This window comes from Squalius cephalus, assembly GCF_949319135.1.
Source record: "Squalius cephalus genome assembly, chromosome: 4".
Classification (NCBI taxonomy): domain Eukaryota; kingdom Metazoa; phylum Chordata; class Actinopteri; order Cypriniformes; family Leuciscidae; genus Squalius; species Squalius cephalus.
The window spans coordinates 39,240,547-39,262,632 of NC_137125.1; the positions used below are offsets into that span (position 1 = coordinate 39,240,547).

The 22,086-nt window shown below is 38.1% G+C and overlaps 1 protein-coding gene across 2 annotated transcripts in view; it reads left to right on the forward strand.

The window, feature by feature from the left end:
- Positions 1-22,086, forward strand: part of pawr (PRKC, apoptosis, WT1, regulator) — a 65,931-nt gene that overhangs the window by 33,498 nt on the left and 10,347 nt on the right. For both annotated transcript variants that reach the window (XM_079868827.1, XM_079868826.1), the window contains exons 2-4: positions 9,931-10,059; positions 17,071-17,099; positions 21,202-21,292. In XM_079868827.1, coding sequence (XP_079724953.1) covers positions 9,931-10,059; positions 17,071-17,099; positions 21,202-21,292 — 249 coding nt within the window. The remainder of the gene's footprint in view (positions 1-9,930; positions 10,060-17,070; positions 17,100-21,201; positions 21,293-22,086) is intronic.

Sequence of the window (22,086 nt, forward strand, 5' to 3'; positions counted from 1 at the left end):
TAATTAAAAAAGTTGAAAAGCTACTGAAATTTTATTCTTGGTTTCAAAATTCCAACCTTGTTTATCAGCTTGCATAGTATAGGGATACTAAACCAAACAAACTAAAGGCACATGGAATTTGTGCCAGTCAGATCCATTCGCAAGCTCGAGGGTGGCCTGCATATGAAAAAAAAGTTTAGTTTAATGTTTAAACTTTGTCAAATCAAAAACATTGGAAAACGTTTATCCCGGGGTTTGAAGTTACATAACAAAATTTGATTGCAGCCTTCTGTTGTTCAGGGGTAATGAAATGCTCTGTACTGGAATAGATTAACGTCATACTTCAGAGCAGGATGTCTCAGTTTGTTGCCAGAGGAATGTGGCTGCTTTAACACCTTGTCTGCCCAGTTAGAAAGTGGTTTATGCTCTGAAATAATCATTTCTGAATTGTACATTCCTCAATAGAGCGTAGAAAGAAGGGTGATAGACCTGACGCTGTGTGACCAAAAAGTCCAAACCCTCAAGTTTGCCATCCAGACTTGTTACAACATTTTTGGCATCATCTTTGTCAAATATCCCATTAATCCTTTGTAAGCATAAGAAAGTGTTGTATACATACAGCTTTTTTTGGTGTCAGATGTGAGTTATGTAGTTGACAAAATGGGCATTGTAAGGCTGAAAGCCGGACACTCTAACTCAACACTGCTTGCAGTGCAAGGTAACCGCTCATTCTCCCACAGTAACCGGCTGCAGCATCGCAGGGTTTCTGTGACTCTTTTGATAGCTCCATGAAACCCGAACAGTCCCAGCGCTGAGCTTCTCTGAATACACCCGCGTTCCAATGCCAAGAAACCCAGCACCAGCAGCCAAGAAACCTGTGAGCGCTTCACAAAGGAGACGAGCCTGAATGCAATTGGCTCCGGGAATGGATGTCTCTTTCGGTGAGATAAACTCAATCAATGAAAGCGTGAACAGATGGTTTTCTCTTCCTTAAGCATCGTAAGGTCTTACTGGCTTTGGTGTCCCTGCCAAGACATCTCTACCTCATTGTTGGGCCTTTGTCATCGCAAGCCACTACTGACACAATGACCTACTGTTCAGCCTGATGGGTTGGGATTTTCTCTGGATTTCTGGGAAAGCAGTAAAGCCAAGACCAAGAACACTACAAGCAACTCGGCAGGCTGAATGAGACACACTTGTGTTTGCCATCAGTGTTATTGTGTAGCTTGATGTGCATTTAGCAGGGTAGGTCAGGTTGACATTAGATCCCATTTAAGTGTCTGAATACTTGCTACATTGCCTCCCAGTCAGTCAGTCAGTGAGTAAATTGGCAGTTTTTTTTGTGAATAAAGGTACTTGCAAAGGAAGTTTTAGACAGGCTTCTAAGGAACTATGATCTAAAACAAAGTTAAAGACAACTTAGCAAATACTTGCACAACTGTTGAAAAGTTATGGTTCAAAGAAAGTAAATGTTTCTTAAGCACCAACTCAGCATATTAGAATGATTTCTGAAGGATAATGTGAGAGAAAACTGAAGAATGGCTTCAGCTTGCCATCACAGCAATAAGTCAAGATTAAAAAATATTAAAATAGAAAATATTTTTTAAATATGAATGTTTTTGCTGTATTTTTGAATCCCTACAGACACTGTGCGTCAAGGTCAGTGCGGCAAACGTTTTTTTTTTTTTTTAAGTGACTAGGATGATTGAATACTCACATGTATTCAAGATGTATGGAAAATGTGTTTGGTGGTTACGCTGCATTACGTTTTTAAAGTTTTCTCTTGAACTTCTATTGAAAATGGTACAAAACTTTTTCAAAATCATATGAAACCAGCATGAATACAAAAAGTGGTTAACTCTCTCTGGGCTCTCAATAGCCCATTAAATCATAGGATTGCATGTTCACCCGTCCTATCACTCCCACTTATCAGGTCGCCGTTGGACCATGAGTCAGCAGTTCTCTAAACCTGCTGAGTGTCAGGCTCATTAGACTCAAGAAGAGAATAGACCAAGTGAAGGAACAGGAAAAAATTTCCAAAAAAGGGAGGGGAGGGAAAGTAATTGAAAGAATGTGGAGGACAAGAGGGGGCTAGATGACTCACTGCTAGCATGTACTCTGCCCTCTCACTGCAGCGAGGTCTGGTCTCTGAGCGTGACTGAAGTGTGTGCTTATGGAGGAAGAACATGCTGCTGTGCTCAGTGTGAGGCAGAACTACTGGCAGCTACTGAAACCAGAAGAGCAGGCCTGTTTAGAACTCAAGAACTGCAAATGAAAAGCCTGAAACCATAACACAGTGGCAAAAGAGTATTTGTCGTCTAAAGGGTTAAACGAAGATAAGAGGTCATTGCTATCGACTAAACAGCAGTTCTCCTTCCTGTTGCTAGCATAAACCCTGCACAGCTTGCTCAGGGGTGGGCCTTCTTGTTTGTTTTTTCTAAAAATCTTAAATTTTTGTACGAATCAAATCATAAATCCCACCTCGTAAAATAGTTACGTTCTCTATCTTGAGTTCTCACCCAGACTCAAACCGATCTGAACCGTGAGTTTTGTGATCTGTTGAACCACTACCTACCATCATCCTTCCTACCTTGGCTTCAGTTCACTGGTTGAAGATATCAATCTTTTTTTTGCAGCAGTATGGAAAAGCAGATGTTAAACTTAGTTAAAGCTATTCATTGGCATATTAATCATCTAGAGCATCGAATTAGATGCCCATAAACTACACAAAATATCCCTGCTTTTGAGCGGTCTTTCATACTGCTTCAAGACACATATTTCAGAGACTGAACACTGTTGGAGCTCTATTCTGTTTGTAGTGACTGAACACTCTCCTCCCTAGTCAAACACGGAAGAGAATAAACAGCGAAGTTGGTAATGGAAATGCAGCCTCGCTGTGTTTACCCCCACATCAGGAGAACTTGTGTCTGGATAAATATTGCAAGATAGTCAGTCTCATCTGGTCAGTATTCCCTACAAGGGTTATTTAACACCAAATGCCCTCTTCTAGTCCCAGAGGAGGATCGAGAAACCAGCTGATTCAGAATGAGCTCTCATTGACCATAACTATGCACTTAAAGTCGTGGGAAGGGTGCTGTAAGGAATTTGCAATGATATCTACTGCTTCCAACAGTCATGGAGACTCCTACTTCGTAATAATAATGAGCATTTGGGCTGTGTTTGTTCAAGCAGTCGCTTATTCTTGATCGTAAATAAATGTGATATGTAGTTAAACGCTTTGTCACAGCAATTCTGAGCCCTCCGTGGCTTTTTAGTTCACTGAATATTCTGTTGCATGCATGAGTCTCAGGTTTACTTCAGAGCCCTGGTTGTTTCATCATCCATGTAATGTGCATCTTCTATGTGACAAATATAGCAAAATATCAAGCAACCATTTGGCATGAGGAATTGGAGGCATGTAATTAGCCAATTCTCCGTATGACTGGAAAATTACAGAGTAGAGCTTGTGATCAGCGAATTTCCTGCTTTCATAATATTTTGCATTATTTTTATTGGCTGCTGCAAAGCGGTTTTCTGATGTTAAAAAAAGATGTTAAAGCCTTAAAGAACAGAATTAAATCATTGACTCAACCTCTTGTTGTTCCAAATCTGCATGACATTCTTTCTTCTGATGAACAAAACAGGAGGTATTTAGAATATTGTCCAAGCTGCTCTTTTACATGTAATGCAAGTGGATTGGGTCCGAGAACAGTTGTGGTCACCATTTGCTTTAATTGTGTGCAAAAGAACATTGGACATTCTGCTAAACTCTTTTTGAGTTCCTTGCATAATAATTTTTGGATGAACTACTACTTTAAAGATTAGAAAGCAAAATAAATTGTTTTAAAATAACCTTTTGTGTGAGTCACATCACAATCTGGATCAGATTGTACAAATGATAGGACATTTCTGAAGTTTGACATGATATATGTATATATATATATATATATATATATATATATATATATATATATATATATATATATATATATATATATATATATATATATATATATATATATATATATATATATAAAAATGTAGAGTCACAGTGATAAAATCAGATTACTTATTGTCTCCTTTTGAGTGACTTGAGTTGAATTTAGCCTACCACGTCCATGTAAAGTTTTGAAGCTAGAGTCTTGAAATTCAGTTCAGGCTTTCAAATTATTGCATCAGTCTGTGGATGGGCTGTGCCCACTCTTTGAATAACCACAAAATGCCCACTTTTTGAATAACCACAAAATGCCCACTCTTTGAATAACCGGACGGACAGCAGAGAGAACTGTAACTCTGAAATTGCTTAGATGATATGTTTGTTTTTATGCAGCCAATATAACCTCAATAAAAACCCCATTTACAAGTTCCCTGAAAGTGTGAACCCTTGTTTTTATGTGATTCCTTATTGAACAGACTGCAAATTGTATATTTTGGTGGCATTGATAACCTTTTTTTAGATTAAGTCCTGAAAGGTTATTTTGGAATACCATCTGCATACTCAATTATTATTATTATTTTAAAATCTCCAATCTCCCATCCATTAACTTAATCACAGTCTTTCATTAGGAATAGTTCACACCAAAATTAAATTTGTCGTCATTTACTCAACCTTATGTTGATCCAAAGACTTTTTTCTGTTCTTTGGAATATGAACATTAAAAACAATGCTAACATATTTTGCATTATGTTTTGAAGCTAATGGGGTCCGAAACAACATGGGGACCCCACTGACCTACATTATATGAACATAAAAACACTTCTTGTTCCAAAGGAAAAAAAAAAAAAATCACATTTGAAATTACACAAGGGTGAGTAAATTATTTATATTTTTTGTGCTTCGGAGAACTAACCCTTTAATTCACGTCTTCAGACCTAACGTACTGGGACTGTATGTGAAATAAATGTGTGATTTAATGACACACACTAAACACAGAGGTGGCTAGACTGATCTTAAATCGGAAATAACTTTACAGACTGCAAATCTGCTCACAATTCTCTCAGAAACAAGATTTATGGACTAACCAGGAAAGGCTTCAGTGCTTTGCTGGAAGTATGTTGTTTCAGAAAAAAAGGCTACCATTTTAGGAGAGACGGTGCAAAGCTGTGAATGCTTTCTAAGCTCTCACAAACATTCCTTCAAAACCTCATAATACACCCTGCGGACCGTTGTGGTTGCACTAAAAGCAACTCTCCTGGAATGTTCAAAAACAGCTTGTCGGCTCTCTCAGAACTGGCATGGACCAAGCAGTGGATTAAGTCTGATGTCCTGACTGTGTCCTCCTATTGTTTTTATTATTTTTAAGTCTGACTGATGGAGTCAATTCCGCCGTGTGTTATCAAATGTGGGTCTGGGTTATACATGCTTGAATCGCTGTTGGATGGAATACTCTTACTGTCTGAGAACACACTGTGCGGTTTGACCACATGCAAGTCATGAGGTGAAGATTTGTCTTTGTGGTGACTTGTTAAAACAAAATGTCTTGGCAAAAACTTACCGAGGCTGAGGTCTTCAGCAGCTTTAAAAATATCCTAAACTCTAAGTACCTCTAATGAAGATGTTCGCTCATAGAAGTTCAGGAATAGCTCATGGAATAGTTCAGCCAGAAATGAACTAAAACAGAACACATACAATTCTAGACAGTGCATATATGTTTACACTGGTCTTTTTCAACAACAATTTCTGTTCAATTTCAGTTCATGCGTTAATTGTCCAATTGAACTGATTCTGAGCAGACATATTTATGAAGGGTTTGCATACAATTCGTTCTGCTTGTTTTTAAAAAATGCCTAATAAATATAAAAGAAGTAGGACAGACAGAAAGACAATAAATCTACATAAAAATTCCATATGGCTTGAGAGGTTTATTGTTCTCTAAAGCCCTGAATAGTTTTGTGTGACAAACAGGCTAAAAAAAGTGGGTTTGGAACAACATTAGAATATATGATGATGGAATCTTAATTATCGGATGAGCTATTACTTTAAATATATTTTAAATATGTTTATCTTAAACACATAGGCTGTGTCCAAAAGCTTTGACTTATCTGGAAGCATTTGCTTTTTAAGGTACCTCCCAATTTTGGACACACTTCCTCTTCCAGCATAACTGCAACACATTAAAGAGAGCTTTGATGATAACCACGCGAATATTTCATTACCGTACTAGTTTCTTGCTAGAAATTAAGGGAAAAGTTGAAAAAATTGAGCAAAAAAACCTACATTTACCCACAAACTGACTACGAGACACAACTTTTAGATGTCATTTTTGTCCTTCAGTTCAACCGTCACTGAAACACAAGCAGAGGAATAGTGGGATATATAGACAGCAATGGACACATCTGTGCTGCCTTCAAAAAACGATCAGATGAAGGTACCTCAGTAGACAGGATGTAACACCATCATTGGATTTGGATGTGCATTATTGCCTTCCTACCTCCTAATTTTTCAGCTTTCGTAAGCCGCCTGAATTGATATCTGTTTAAGTTTCGCCTTGTGCCTTCAAATCAAAGTGTAGCAAAAGTGCCCAATCTAAATGTTTCACACCTCTTTCCCTACAATCTCTGTGTTAAAATGAAATGAAAATAACTATTTCTTTGGGGAACAGACAACCTGCACAGACACTCAATGAGAAACTCACATGCTTTTGTGTATAATATGTAAAAATATGGTGAGCTGTGCTGCCCATGGCTGCTGGGCCGGCAGAAAATGATTTATGATTAAATTTAATAACCAGAGAACGTGTCCTCCTATTCTCCCAGGCAGTTGTGCGTGCATGCACAATTTTGAGCACTCGACTAAGCCGTTAAAATGTGTTCACCAGGTGAGGTTAATCTCTTGTCCGGTGCAGGAGAGAGATAGGCAAGGTTGCCATCACAAATCTCATTCAAATAGCCTACTTGCGCAACATTTGCAGGTGGATCTTTTGGCCTCAGTAGGCAGCATTTGGCATTGTAAGCATGCTCCTGATGCGAAAGCTATATAGCCTACCGTCCAAAGGTTTGCAGTCAATACGTTGTTGTTGTTTTTTGAAAGAAATTACTTTGTAGAAGATTCCAAATCTTATGATTGTACTTGAGGTGCCTTAGGTTGAAACAGAGTGGCTATCAAGGAATAACCATTATCACTTCCCATATCGGTTTGTGTTGTACTAATGTGGAAGGAAATACTAATACTCATAACTGTATTTGACACTTAAACCAAATATGTCTCCACAGACCTCCAAATTTGATTCTAATGTATGCGCTTATGAAATAAAATGGCTTTTAGCTGTGCCCGGAATAATCTTGGGATTTTGGGTTAAGTCATTAAGTCACTCCACGAGACTGTGGATTTGTGATGATTAAAGGACAGCTGACTTCGTCGCGCACACACTCAAACACACACTTTTCACCTTCCATGGGTGTAATACATCATCCTAATGAACCTGTGTAGCCAGGGCATGCAATACTTGATTAATCCACAGTCATTAAATCCAGTCTGCCGAGGACATCAGGAGGGAAGAGCATCCAGAGCCCCTCAGCTCGACTCTCCATTAATCTACTGCATAACTGGCCTGTATAGAACACCAGTCAAAACACACAAACACACACACAAAGCTTTATAAGGTTTTCTCACTTTTCTTGTTGAATATTTTAAAGAGAGTTCCAAAATGTAATCATCATGCACAAAACGAAATGAATCAAGTGGATTAAATAATACGCAGAAAAGTAGTGTATAATATGCAAGGTATAAAAATGCATTATTATGTTTCTTGATGTTGATTGGTCAATACAGTGTTCCAGTGGAGCTAAAATAAGATGAGACATTATTCATTTTAGATTGTTTTCCCAAAAGAGAAATATTGTACATTTTAAATGTGCATATTTTCTAGTTCACTAGAATGTAGATGATCTCAACTTGAACATCATATTATTATTTGTTTTATATTAGAAACCATTTTATAAAGAAGCAAAGCACAATCTCTTGTAATTGTGCATATTGTTGAGTCATTAGGAATGTAAAAGATATGATATATTTGAGGAAATATACATTATACATAGTTTCATGTAGATCAGCTTTGGCAGTCTGATTAAATTTAGGGCTCCCCTCTTTTCCATCCACAAAAAGTAAAAAAGAATAAAGTGCAAGTGGAGTATTGTTGTCTGAAAGTTAAGACGGTGGGATAGGCTGCAGTTCTGAGGCAGACATGTTGTGCTTTCCCTCTGCCAGGAAAGGGGTATTAACATGATAGATCGGGGATCTTTTTTTCAGCAGGCGAGAGACAAAATTTCCACTCGCACATGCATTCCTAATAAAGCAGTGGATGAGCACAGATGGAGTGTTTTAAATGAAGCCCCTCTCCCTCACGGCAAACACACAGAGGTTAAAGGTTTAATGATCTAACCTGTTTACTCGAGTAAATACATGTACGTTTATGTCAAGCGAAATTAGTTTCTCATTTGCTTTATAAACAGGAAGGGCAAGGAATTTGCAGCATTTGTTTTCTCTGTTTTTCCACCTCTTGATCTCCAGACCCTCTTCTATGGAGCCACAGACCCTCAGCGTCCCTGTTCAGCCTAATGCAATGTTCTTCATAATTATTATTATTACAAACTTTTATATTTATATAATTTTAAAGAATTTTTTACAGTTTTTATATTTCATATACATTTTTGTTTTATTTATATTTTATTTAAATTTGAATAATTGCAAAAAAAAAAAAGTATGAACCTTTTCACCTCTTCCTGACCCTTAGAATAAAATAGGTCTTTTTTTTTTGTTTTTTGTTTTTTGCTGCTATACCTTTTAAGAATATGTAAATGGCCCTTTTTCAATGACCAGGCACATTGTTAATAATAATCTTTTTCCAAAAGAAAAGAAACAAATGTATTTCTTTTGACTTGACCTCTTCAAATGAGTGCCTTTCTACACTTCCTGAGTGATAATAAAACTCTGTAAACTGGCAGTTTCAAGCTAGACCCTAAATAGATTATCTCTACTGTGTTTAAAGGTCTTTAAAATGTTCTTTTTTACTGTTTTCAAAAGTGTGAGTGTTTTCATTTAGTGTGAGTGTTTGTATAGTCACAGACAGTATTTGTACAATAATGGCTTCCTTTGAAAATCTCTTTATAGTCATTTTACTGTTGTGACACTAATTTGCCCTCAAGTTTCTAAGCTGTCTTAATTGACATAAATGATTGTCATTAGGCAGGGAAATGCCTGATTTTGGCTAACGGGCAGCGGAGTGCAGAAGTGACCTCTTTAAGGGTGCAGCGGGGGCTGATGAAGCGTGTTTACTGATCCCTGGGGAGTGGGAAAGTGTGTGTGTCTAAGTCATAGTTTGTGTATTCATTTGTGTATGCTAATGCATATGAGAGGTTTCAGAGTTTGGCCCATCCCCAGGAAGTGTTGATAAAACCGGCTGCCCGGAAAGCTTGTGTAAATTATTACATTCCAGTTTAGTTTTGTAAGGCTATTTTTAGCCTCTTCGTCCTGTGCTGGGCTCCACCTTCACTCTTCCTCCTCCTTCGTGAACTGGAAAGACTGGTTTTTACATGCAGCCAGAAAACTGGTTTCTCTCTCTCTGTCACTTTTGTCACATATGGCGGTGGGCGTTATCATTCATAAATAGCTCAGATTGTTAGTATTCTCGAAATTACCATGTTTATTGACGTTTTAAAGTCTGTCTGTTTTAAGATATGCAAAACTTTCTGTTCTTAGTGTGCAATGGGACATTCCACTTTCCAAAAATCCCCTAGACTCATACCACAAAGGCTGTTCGGTACACTTCCTGTGTCTGTTTGTGTGTGTGTGTGTGTGTGTGTTCTGTTTGTGTGTGTGTGTGTGTGTGTGTGTGTGTGTGTGTGTGTGTGTGTGTTGAACACAATTAGACTCTCTCGTCATGTGAAAATAATCCGCAAATCCCAAACAATCTGAACAAACTAAACTGACTGAGCCTGAAATTTTCTCTGCAGAGCTTGGATGAGCTTGATGATGATGACGGAGAAGAGAAGGAGGGGAAGAAGGACGAAAGTCTTACACAGCACAACACGGTCCAGAACGAGGCGCTGATCTCTGACCCCGGAGAGGCCCACTCGATACAGGTGAGAGTGTGTGACTGTTTTAGGAATGTCAGAGGATAGTACTGCCTCTAGAGGGTGTTTGGAGTGCCGTCACCGTTCTGCCTTACAGAGGCAGTGTTGACCAAAGAAACAAACACAATCAAGTGACAAACAGAAAGCAGAACAGCCCAAGCTCATGGAGCCTCAGGCCACATTATGAGAAGAGATAATATCTCTTGACACTGGACATGACAGAGGTTTGTCTTCTATTTACTTTGTGTTATGACCTGTCTAGAAAGGAAACGTGACGAACAGGATCACAACGGCATCATATTTTTTATTTTAGAGTTTTAAAACCGAACTTCAGGGGTGAGCGAAGGCCACAAAAAGTGCCTAACAAAATGACTAAGAAAAGAGAAATAAAACACAACACTAATAAAATACCTCTCACAAAAAAGGCAGTGTAAATTTACTATATTAACTATGAATACATATCAATATTTTTTTTTTTTTCTCCCTTGAATTTTTTTTAAAAACACATTAATTATTATAATATATACATTACTTTTCAGTAAGATTTTTTGACAGTGGGCATTTATTTAAAAAAGTATTTTAAGTAAATGCTGTTCTTTTTTATACTCAAAGAATTGAAAAAAATTGTATTATAGTTTCCACAAAAATATTAAGCAGCACAACCGTTTTCAGCATTGATAATAATAAATGTTTTTTGAGCTCCAAATCAGCATATTAGAATGATTTCGGAAGGGTCATGTGACACTGAAGACTGGAGTAATGATGCTGAAAATTCAGCTTTGACACACATATATTCGCTATAACAACCGCCTCGCTATACATTATCCCGCTTATTACATGGCTACCTACAAAATAAATAAATAATTTGACACAAATTATTGATTTAAAAAGGAGTTTATTGATTTAAAAACGATTGTATTGCTTCCGCTAAAGAAAATAGTCCATTCCGCGTCCATAGCAACGCTCTGTTTTTCATGGCAACGGTGTGTTATAGTTCGCAGCGGTCTGTTATCAAGAAATAACAGACCGCATTCTACATTGGAATTCAACCAAGCCATGTAATAAAAGAAATTAAAACCTTTAGTAGTATTTAAGATTTTTTTCTCTTGAATTTTGATTTTGGAAAAAAAAAAAAGGCATGTTAATGAATTTTAACATTATTATATTTACAATATTCATTAATTACTAATGTACATCAGCTTTTTGTGCATAATGTATTTTCAGTCATTTAATCACCCTCATTGTTTTAAATGTGTATGGCCAAACACAAAATGAGATGTTTAAAAGAATGTTCATGCTGCTTTTTTCCCATTAAATGGGCCTATATAGTGACCAAGGGGTGAAAAAAGCATCATAAAAGTAGCCCATAGAACTGGTGCATTTTATTCCAAATATAATATGGTTGGCTAACTGTCAGTCTGCCATCAGGAGAGCTATGGGAAATTGATTACATAGTTTTCTAAATTACGCATTGTTGTGTTATATCTAATTTCCTCCTGTTGGGTGGTTGATTCCATGTAGCTTCAGGTTGCTGAATGCATAAAGGAAACTATTATCTTGAGATTTCTGAACCGTAATCACATTGACATTGTGTGTCTGGGTGCATATCATCTTGCATTACTTTTCCCTGTAAAGGATCGCTACTGTATATTCAGTTAGAATTTCAAACCTATTATTGCAAAATTTGAAAGGACTTTTAGTGAGCAATTGTTTGCGACTGAAGGCATTGTGAAAATTGCTTCTCTGAAAAGCCATTGAAATGTGCTTCAGTTAGATTCATAATTTTATGTTTAAATAAAGAGACTACTGCCGGCGCTGTGAGAATGCGAGTAGTTACATGTGTTTCTGGTGATCCTGGTCATGTTCAACAGTGTACGCCAACCCACAGTTCTCCAGATGTTGGCCTCTGTTGTATCGGACACGGTTCACTTTGTATGTAGGATATTATACAATAGTCAGTTCTCGTCCTCTAATTTGATTGGCCAAGAGTGACATACTAAATAAAAGAGATTTTGTATAGATTTTACAGTGTACTTGCAAATAGCTTTGACCTGCCACCCATAAATACCTTACGACAGATAAATGATCCCAAATACATAATATGTTTTACCACAAATATTATTACCGTTATAATTAGGGTACAAAGGTGTTGTTACAGAACATGTAAGTTGGATACTAGGCGTCCAGAGAGCCTAGTGAATGGAGTTTTGTTTATTCTTTTTCCCATACCAGCCAGTGATCTCCAACTTACAAAATATGAATGATCATCCAAAAGCAAAACATCAGCAAAACAATAATTTATTTAAATAGTGCTCGTCTTTGACATTGACCATCGTTCATTTTACACTTCCATGATTTGTTTTCTCCATTAAATACAAGGCTACATACATGTGGCCAAAGTTAACTTTATTTTGATAAAAACACACACACACACACAAAAAAAAGATTATTATTATTATTATTATTATTAACCCTATTTGCATCTGCAGATAGTGTAGGTTACACATTTTTCCTTTCTGTTAACGTCAGTTTTTGTCAACTGTATAACTTCTTGACATTTGTATACGTTTCCACTTGTAATTTCATTATTTTCTTGTCTTCTACTATTATATAGGCCTATATTGTTTCAACATAACCTTATACAAAAGCTTGTGCTTTTAGTTTTTTTGCATGATGATATGCTGCATTTGAAGTTACTGCATTTAAGCTTTTTCTAAAATTATCAGGTACATCAGTTAGCGAATGAGCCGACTCGCAAATGTTGCGATGTCATTTCGTTTGAAGTTTAAAGAAGGAGTGGTCCGCCCTTGAAAAGCAGTGGGCATGGTCAAAGCTACAATATGTAATTTTTCGCCACTAGGGGTCGCTAACCTCTTACAATAACAAAGGCGTAGGTTGATGACGCATAAGCGGAATTATGGAACTTGTCGTCATGCTGATGGATCTAATAATGTTTATGGATGAATATATAGTGAATACATTGATGTTTTTAACATGACTGTGGAATGAAGCAGGGCACGATTGCTAATGAGAGACAGATATCAGCGCCACACTCAAGTCCTGCGGATATAAAGGAATGAGGACATTTCATTCTACCGAACTACGCGTAAGTGCTGAATTAATACTCACACAGGTCAGTTTATTTGACGAATTAAACTTGTGAGGTAACGCAGCGCTGTTTCACTTGGTCTACACTATCACACTAAACTGCATTTGAGTGTGTTGAAAGTTATAATGTAGAATAATGTGTTAGTTTGTCTGTATGAGACTAGCAGTAAGCTAGATCAACATCAGAATAACATACTGATCATATTCTAACACTTCATCATGTTGAGCTATATAACATTGATTAGTTTTATGTACATTTGCTCACCTGTCTAATAAAGTACATGCAAGAGAGGTGTCTCTGTCAAGTCGAAGTTTGTCACGGACGTGCAGCTCTCGGCATCTCGAAAACCCCACGCTGATATTGATCCTCGTTTAAGTTCTCCTTTTGTCCCAGAGTCTGCTTGCCATGGTCTATAATGTTTGAACGAAACAACAACAGCGTGAGTGTGCCGCTAGACGTATCGCAGTTGTCCATGTCTGTCGCCATGGTTACTATGGCAGTACGCGCGGAAACCAGGGATAACGTGGATATTACGTCATTGACAGGCGACAATTTTATTAAAATTGGAATTTCTCTTAAATTAAAAATCTTTGGGAACTTTTGGGACATTGTAAGTACACAACTGCAGGAAATATATCACAAGTGATTTTTGGATATTTTATTACAAAAATCGTACATATTGTAGCTTTAAGTAATCACTCCCATAAGGTCAGTTGTGTTGTTGTAGTGAATGTCGGTACTCTCTGAGCCCCTGTGCCCTGTGACGAAGCACAATTGCTTGTGTGGTATTGCATAATTACAGCAGCATCCAGAAAATCCCTTATTTTATGAGAAATGACAGAGGTAACATTATGTCCCTGTTTTTTTTTTTTTATAGGCACCATAGCTAGAGCAGATGGCAGATTTACGCATCCCTTCAGAGATGCGAGTGTAGTGCTTCTCAAAAATGTGCTGCTTTTTTCCTGCTGCATTTATCAGTTGCTTGGAATGGCTTTTGTGGAATTCCACGTCATATTTCTCTTCTCTCTGACCTCCCACTAGACATGGTCACAATCTACGAGCTTTCTACAACATTAGTACGATGTCTTACAGCTGTCAGGTTCACCCATTACAGTGTTGGATGCACATGATGTGTCTCTGAATATTCTCTGTACAGTCTGTTCAAGGCCGCTGGTTATTTAGGGATGCAGTAAATTAAAAGATTGTAGCTTTATGAGTATAATTCCTTGATATTTTTATGCTGGGACAAGCATTTCCCTTCTGGTTATGTGTGTGTGTGTGTGTGCATGTGTGTTATTTTGCCTCTTCTCTCTCTAATCAAGTCCTGATCAACTCAAGGCCTCCATCTGCTTCTGCTTAAGGCACGCTTTACCTTTTTTCTCTTCTGCCATACAAGGAAAACATACTCCGATACCGGAGAACCGCTAGAACTTGCAGAACTGTACGGTACATTCCACAGGATCATCTCGCACCAGTGTGGCGCCAGGGTCTCTAATGCATTGCTGGAAAATTCAACTGTGCTGTATGATATTTTGAAGTTGGGCCTCAAAACCTAGCGTGTTCCCTACCTATCAATGGCCAAAAAGGTTCAGAATGATTCAGATTTGTCTCAAGACCTAGTGAGCTATCTACCTAGACAGCATTTTTAGTGTGATGAAAACACTATCTAGGTATCACAGCCACATTTACCAATGCCTGCAATGCCCAAATGCTGCCTATGCATCAATGCTACACTCAAATATTCAAACATGCCAATTATGCCAAACAATTTTGTATGTGCATAATCTCTAAATTACCAAAAATGCTAAGTTTCATAGGCACAATCATGTAAAATTTTGGCCAACATGGGCACATTTGGATGCTGGATTGAAACGTATGACCTGCCTGTAATTGTAAGAGAGTATCATAGGTGCATTTGAACAATCAAATCAAATGGTGAAAGTGTGGGAAACTCACTAGGGTTTGAGATAACGTCCTTGCTTGACAATATAAAGGATATTAGAACAGATGAAAAGACCTCTAAATATACAACTCATTAGCTCTTGCGTGACAATATGGTGTTAATTCTGAGTTTTAAAGTGTTAGTGCTGATTTACATTTTTAATTAGCACTTCTAGTGTGAAGACATTGGATGTGCTGGGAGGGATTTCCCATGCGTCACTCAGTGACCCCAACATTAAGAGAGAGATGAGATCGTGGCAGTGTAATTTTCACCTGACAAAAGCGCCTCAAAGCAGAATTTACATAGTGTGATTGAATGCAGTTTCCTTTAAATTGCTGCCCAACAGCTGAAATTCTCACCCTTTGGTTTTTTGCATGGCAAGCTCGAGGCTTTCAGCATTCGTATTTAACCTTACGAAGCCTATATGGGTAAATATGAATAGTGTATGGACGACAGGCATTGCTGCTTTTCTCTGGCAGGATTTAAATGTTTATCGCATAAAGCAGGAAAGATTTAGAGCACATGAGCACAGCTCCAGAATGCCAGAGCAGGTCTGTGCTGGACTTTTTTTACACTGGACTTCTGAGATCTTACCTTTTAAATTGGGTGTCAAAATCACAAAGCCCGTCAGATCGCAAACAGCTATGAATTCCTTTTTAAGCAATATGCAATTTAGCAGAAGAGAAACTGGGCTGAATACAATGAATATATTTGCTTTCTCCATCTTGGTTTCCCACACACTCTCTGTCCTCATGCTTACACACTTTCTGTTCTGTTTCTTTGGGCTCTGATATCTATATATCTATATTTTTTAAGGTTAAGGGTTCCAGCAATACAAACAGTAGTTATATTAAATACTTTAGCACTTGCTCTCAATCTCTTTTTCACCAAATCACCATTATGCTCTTTAAAGTCATAAGGACGTATATAAGGCAAGTGACAAGCAATTTTACTTGTATAATATGTATTTCTGAGTGAAAATATACAATGTAGGATGGAACTTGATTTTGATAAGCTCATGATAAGTGGTGTTTATATATCAGGTGATTGGAAGGAGGGGGCCTGAAAAATAAGTGCAAAAATAAGTTCAAAAGCGCAGGTTTTGCTTGAATATTTAATTTCTCAACAAGGACAGGCCAACACTAAAAGCAAGAACATGCACTAAAAGAACCTGCACTAAAAGCAAGAACATTCAAAAAGGCTTTTGATTCTGAAGTATGTTTTTTTTTTTTTTTTTTACAAATGAATATTTCCCCCTATTTTTGCTTTGTGGGTTTACAGAGATAGTAATATTGTGGTGGTGTGGATTTAGATTGTTGACATATTGCTTCATCCAAACAAAATTTCGAGAGGCTGTGAGGCGATAAGAGGAATAAGTCAAATGTAAACATTGTGGATAAAAAATGAACATGCATTTAAACACAGATAATACAAATAATAATGAATGAGATATTTGAGAAAGAATGATATTGGGTCGATACTGTGAACACTATTGAGAATTATTCTTTTTATATTGTAAAACAACATAAATTGTGCTGGACATTAAAAATAACTGTTAAAACATAATAATAAACAGAATTGTGTGTTCCTGGAACATACTGGTCTGTAAGTGTTAGTATGAGGTAGATGTCAGCATTTAGTGAGAGTTTGAGAATGAAAACCTGTAGGCCGTCACAGTGATGGAACTTGTTTTGATGCGCTTCTTTGGAGAAAACACAACTGAAACGTTCAGCGCTGACGCTGAGTGAGTTGGTGCCTAGATTTATTGTTTTTTGATTATTTTTTTTCTGGTTTAGCTCTTGTACCTCAGAAAGGGACGTATGAATAGAGTCATACCGTTCAAAGGCCATAAGAAGCTATTGGGAGGCTTATGTGTGTGGGTTTGTGTTTGTGTATGTATCTGTATTTAGGTCTATCTATCTCTTTTCAGTTTTTCTCATTCTTTTGTCTCTTTTTTTTTTTTTTTCAGGACACTCCGAGATCCAGAAGTCATAAGAGGTGAGTCTGACTGCATCCAGTATCTGTCAGCGGGTGAAATGCGTTGTTTCAGCATTGCGTTGCACAGAGGCAGATCGAAGGGATTAAACAGTTTTAGTCGTTGACCACTGCTCTGTACCATTCACCCATCTGGTGGCTTCTGTCAGATGTACAAAAATTCTCCTGGCTTAAAAATTTGCCTTAGTGAAACTGCTGAAAAAAAATGTGTCTTGTCAGAAGAAAGGGATTTAAAGCCTGTGACAGCATGGCTTAACTGGACTCATTTTCAGAGCCATTGTGAGACTGCCAGGAGCTTTCGTTCTCTCAGTCGGCAGCAACGTCAGGACTGAATTTGTTTCCACTTGAATGATACAAGTGGACTGTTTGTATCAAGCTGATCAGACAAATTTGAGAGAAGTTCCAGGAAGTTAAAACTTGTAGACCTTAAGTTTTTCCCTACGATTCACCCCAAACCAAACACTGATCAAGTTTGACACAGTTTACAGCAATTGAGGTTAAATTCACAAACAAATTGTTCTTTAAACAGATTCCTTTAAAATAATGTTTTGAAGCATTACATAAAAAGGTTAGAAATTCACTCAACTGTAAGGGAAAAGTTTAGAAGTAATTCCAAGAAATGGGATTTAATTTGCCATAATTGCATCCTCACTGTATCATCTAAAAAGCAGAATATCATAGAGACTTGGGTGGGCTCTCATAACTTGGACTGGTAGCAATGGAAAAACAACCACCCAGGTATAGTAGCAATGGCGTACCAGCATGCTAATGACCGGTAAGAACACCTCAGCAACCTTCACAGAAAATATATGTTCAAATCTTGTTTAAATGTTGGCTTCTGGAGACTTTTGAGTGAAAAAGCCATCCAATTTAGGATGCCAGCAATTTTTAAAAATAGGGGGAAAAAATCCTTCCTGCCACAGGCAGTAAAATTGTTAAATGAAAGGTAGTGTTGGTGTTTACTGAGCGGGTCTCAGTGATGATTATTCATTTTTTTTTTAATTATTATTTTATATAATATATTTATTGTTGGTCTTTGTATGTACGCATGTTGAAGCACAAGCAACAAAATTTCCCAAAGGGGATAATAAAGTAATCAATTAAATTCAGTCAATTCGAGCTAGTTCATTTAAATGAACTAACTGATTTACTAAATGAATCAGACCTCCCAGTTTACAATCGCTTGGACTCGTACATTTTGCACACTGGTTCCAGGGTGATGCAGACAAAAGCCCATCTGAGGCTCAGTCTGGCCGTTTGATTAGTCGCCCATCTTTCTGCCCCGACACTCGCACTCGAACACTCAGGGCTCTGCCGCAGCCGGCACGACAGGTGGGCGGCAGAACAAGCAGCTGAGACCGCTACATACACACTCACAGTGAATCAGAATAAGAGGAGAAGGCCATATTTAATGTTTCAGAGACAAGGCAAATACGTCTTACTATGGTTAGTTCAGTACTAACCAAAAGTTTATTTTTGAGGAATGGACACAGTTCTATAGAAATGTTTTCAGAATGAATTAAAACTGCTGCCAGCTAGTATGGCCAACATATTTAGTGTTGACTTCTGTACCCCTCTCACACACACACACACACACACACACACACACACACACACACACACACACACACACACACACACACACACACACACACACACACACACACACACACACCCCTGCTGGTTTTCCAGGAGCAGATCATTACCTCTGCCTCCTCCCGTTTCCTCTCCACAGGGGACTAATGCAACAGAGTGGCTGTTACATTCCCAGGACATGAACATTCAGATTGGACATCTGCTCTGTTCTCCGAGTCTATCAGATTCAGACTACCCTACACTGATAGAGGCACGGCAAAATACATCACACACCTTATCTGGACGCATTACTGGACCTTTTCGTTTAGGGTTTCCTTTATTATTATTGTTCTACTTTTTTTGTTGTCTTCAATGTTGAATAACAGCTGTGTCATCTTTGTAAAATGTCAGGACAAATTGCAGTTTTGAAAGTACAGTTTTACATCTTCAGAAGAAAATAACTTGTCGCCACTATGCTAGCTTGTGGCCAGGACATTACTTTGTGGTTGCTGGGGTGTTCTAGGTGGTTTCTTTGTCATGAAGAAGAAATAAAATGAAAAGAGCCTACCTGAAAACGTGATATTGTGGTCTCTAGACATGGCGCAGGTCCATTATTATCACGTGTTAGCAGAGTTTGATCACTTAAAAGTGATGCAAAATACACACAAAAATTGCTGGAGGAATTACTCTTAGGGGTTTGTTCAAATCTGCAACCCTAAGAATGAGCAATAATATTAATAATAGTGATGATGCTTGTATTAAATAGTTTTGGTCCATAAGCATCGGCTTCATTCTGTACGTTTGACCTGAATATCCTCATTATACAGTATGAAGCACTTGACCGTACCTCCTCATTAGCTGGAGGATTGGAACGACCGTCCGTCAAAAGAAAATAGCTGTGGCGAATATTTGATCCGGCAAATGATCTTTCAGTGCCTGAATGACGATGGCCCAACCAGACCTCAGTGAATGTTAATATTACGGGGGCCAGAGCCCCCATCAGCCCGTCTGCGAGTTTGAGGTTGAAGTGAGGCTTTAGAAGACGGAGGTGAGGCGATTGAAGCTAGTTCCAATCAGAGCGGGATATTTCTGTAGGGCCAGTGTTGCGTTTGTCACTTTCACAGCTGATTTCACAGCAATTTCAAAGACATTTTTGAATTCTGTTTTCTTGTAGCTGTGAAATGTAAGTGTTTGAAATGTAAAATGACAGGTTCTCTTAAGCAGGGCTCTGTCCTTTATTAACTTGGGATTGGCTGCAGATCTGAACGCTTGCTTCAAAACAACTGCATTCGCAACTCATCTAGCTCCTGTTTTGTCTTTCCAAACGACGTTGGACGGATACGGTTTTATTCATGTAGATTTGATTGGATCAGGATGGGGTTAATGTGTTACATTAAACACCAGTCAAATCATTAATTACCCATAATGCGCTTCTCTTGACTATTTTATTCCACACGTAATTACGACTTAAGGACTAGAGAAACTAATTATGGACTTGTACCACAAATAAAGTATTTTGTTCCACAATAATTGATAAATATCACAATATAGTAATGCAAAGCTGCACCAAAACGATGTGAATTGTAAAAAGCGCAATTTGGGATTACAAATTTAAAAATTGTTTAAAGATAAAGATACAACAGTTTCCTACTCTTGCCAGTTTCTTTTCCTCCCGCTTTTGTGGAATGTACAGGCAGCCCTCATTCAGAACACTCTGAAACAAAAAGATGACCCAATAATTTGATTCCCGGTGAGGTTATCAGCCGAAAGAGTAAAATATTACAAAGAAATTCTCTCTAAGGTTTCCACATATGTAATTATTTAAATGAACCTGGTTAAAATAAGTTCCACATGAAAATTCCCGGAGTGTCTGGCCTTGGTAAAGAGAGAGAGAGAGAGAGAGATGCTGAAGTGAAAACAAATGAAAAAAGACAGATATTCTTTTTATTTTTGTCTCCCTTTTCTTTGACTAGCTGCACAGCAGTGTCCCAAGGCTCAGTCCTGTAAGAAGCAGGTCTGTTCTCCTCACTAATGAAAGAGCATTGCTCTAGTCTAATGCCTTCTACTGTGCCATAAAAAGGCTTTTCATACTCTGATAATTTACTGCTTCAGTTTTCTTATTTCCACTCCTACGAAATAAATGACGCACTTTCCAAGCCATTATGTTAGAAAAAGGTTGAAGTCTCATTTAAAAAGAGAAAAAAAATTGTGAAAAGATGTTTCAGCAAGGCATCTTTTGTAACCAGACCGTTGAATGAAAAGGTGAGCACCTGGTTTTTTTTATTTATTTAAGCTTTTAAGAAGCGCCTCCATTAGAGGCGTACGGTACCATTGGCAGCGAGTCACGAACCGGGCACACTGTTTCAAAATGCTATTTCAGCGTCAATAAGCACGACCCCTTTTAGTTTGTTTTGTACCGTACTTGGCACGTTCAAAAGAAAGATGTATTCATTTAGATGTTGGAGCTAAAACAAGTACCATTTGCATTAGTGATGGTTTTGCATTGAAAATTGTGTTTTTGTGTGTCCAGCGACGAAGACAGACATCGCCATCGACACGGACGGGAAGGCAGCGGCGTCGCGCCCACAGCCCTGGAAAGAAGGATAGAGGAGCTAGAGAGGGTACGTTTGTGTACGTCCACCGTTAAGATGGAACGGCATGTCTCACCTACAGGTTTTTGTTTGTGTCTTTGAAGCAAAATGTTTGCCTTAAACTACACATGTAGTGTAAAAAATGTTTTCAACATTTCAGTGGGTTTAAGAAGTCTTTCTGCTATCTTTGGGTCGATCCTAAATCACTGGTGCGTAAGTTCTCTCGGCGCAGTCCTGACCTTTCTCTGGAAGACATCTCCGTCCGCACCGTTTTTATGAAACGCCACGTGACCGAACTCTGTGCAGCTCACTCTCAAATGTCACCATACTTTCAAACCTGGAACCCACTCGAACTCATGGTCACATACTGTTCACATATTAAATTTTCATTTCAGCATGGGGTCAATATCCAATGCCAGTGAGACTTGATTTTTTTAGCACCTTATCTTGCAGTGGTTTCACATATATTTCTCAGCACGACAGCTCTGTAATAACCTTCCATTTAATTGGCTTCAGATTTTTCCTCGAGACCTTGAGATCAGCACATTAAGACAACACAATCGTGAGAGGAATGTCTGTAGTCACCCAGACATGCGTAGGCCCTACACGAGAGGCGCTGTTTTATTGTCATGCGTCAAACAGTCATAAATATGAATGTCTTTGAGAGGATGTAGGAACATACGTTCAGGTGCTCTTACATCTAGATCCGACGGAGGATGACCATTTGTTACGGGAAGGATTGAGAGCCATGGGCAACAGAATTGCATTTTCTGTTTTGAATAAAAGTGCATATTCTAACTGTGCTCGATGTGACAAAATTGTAA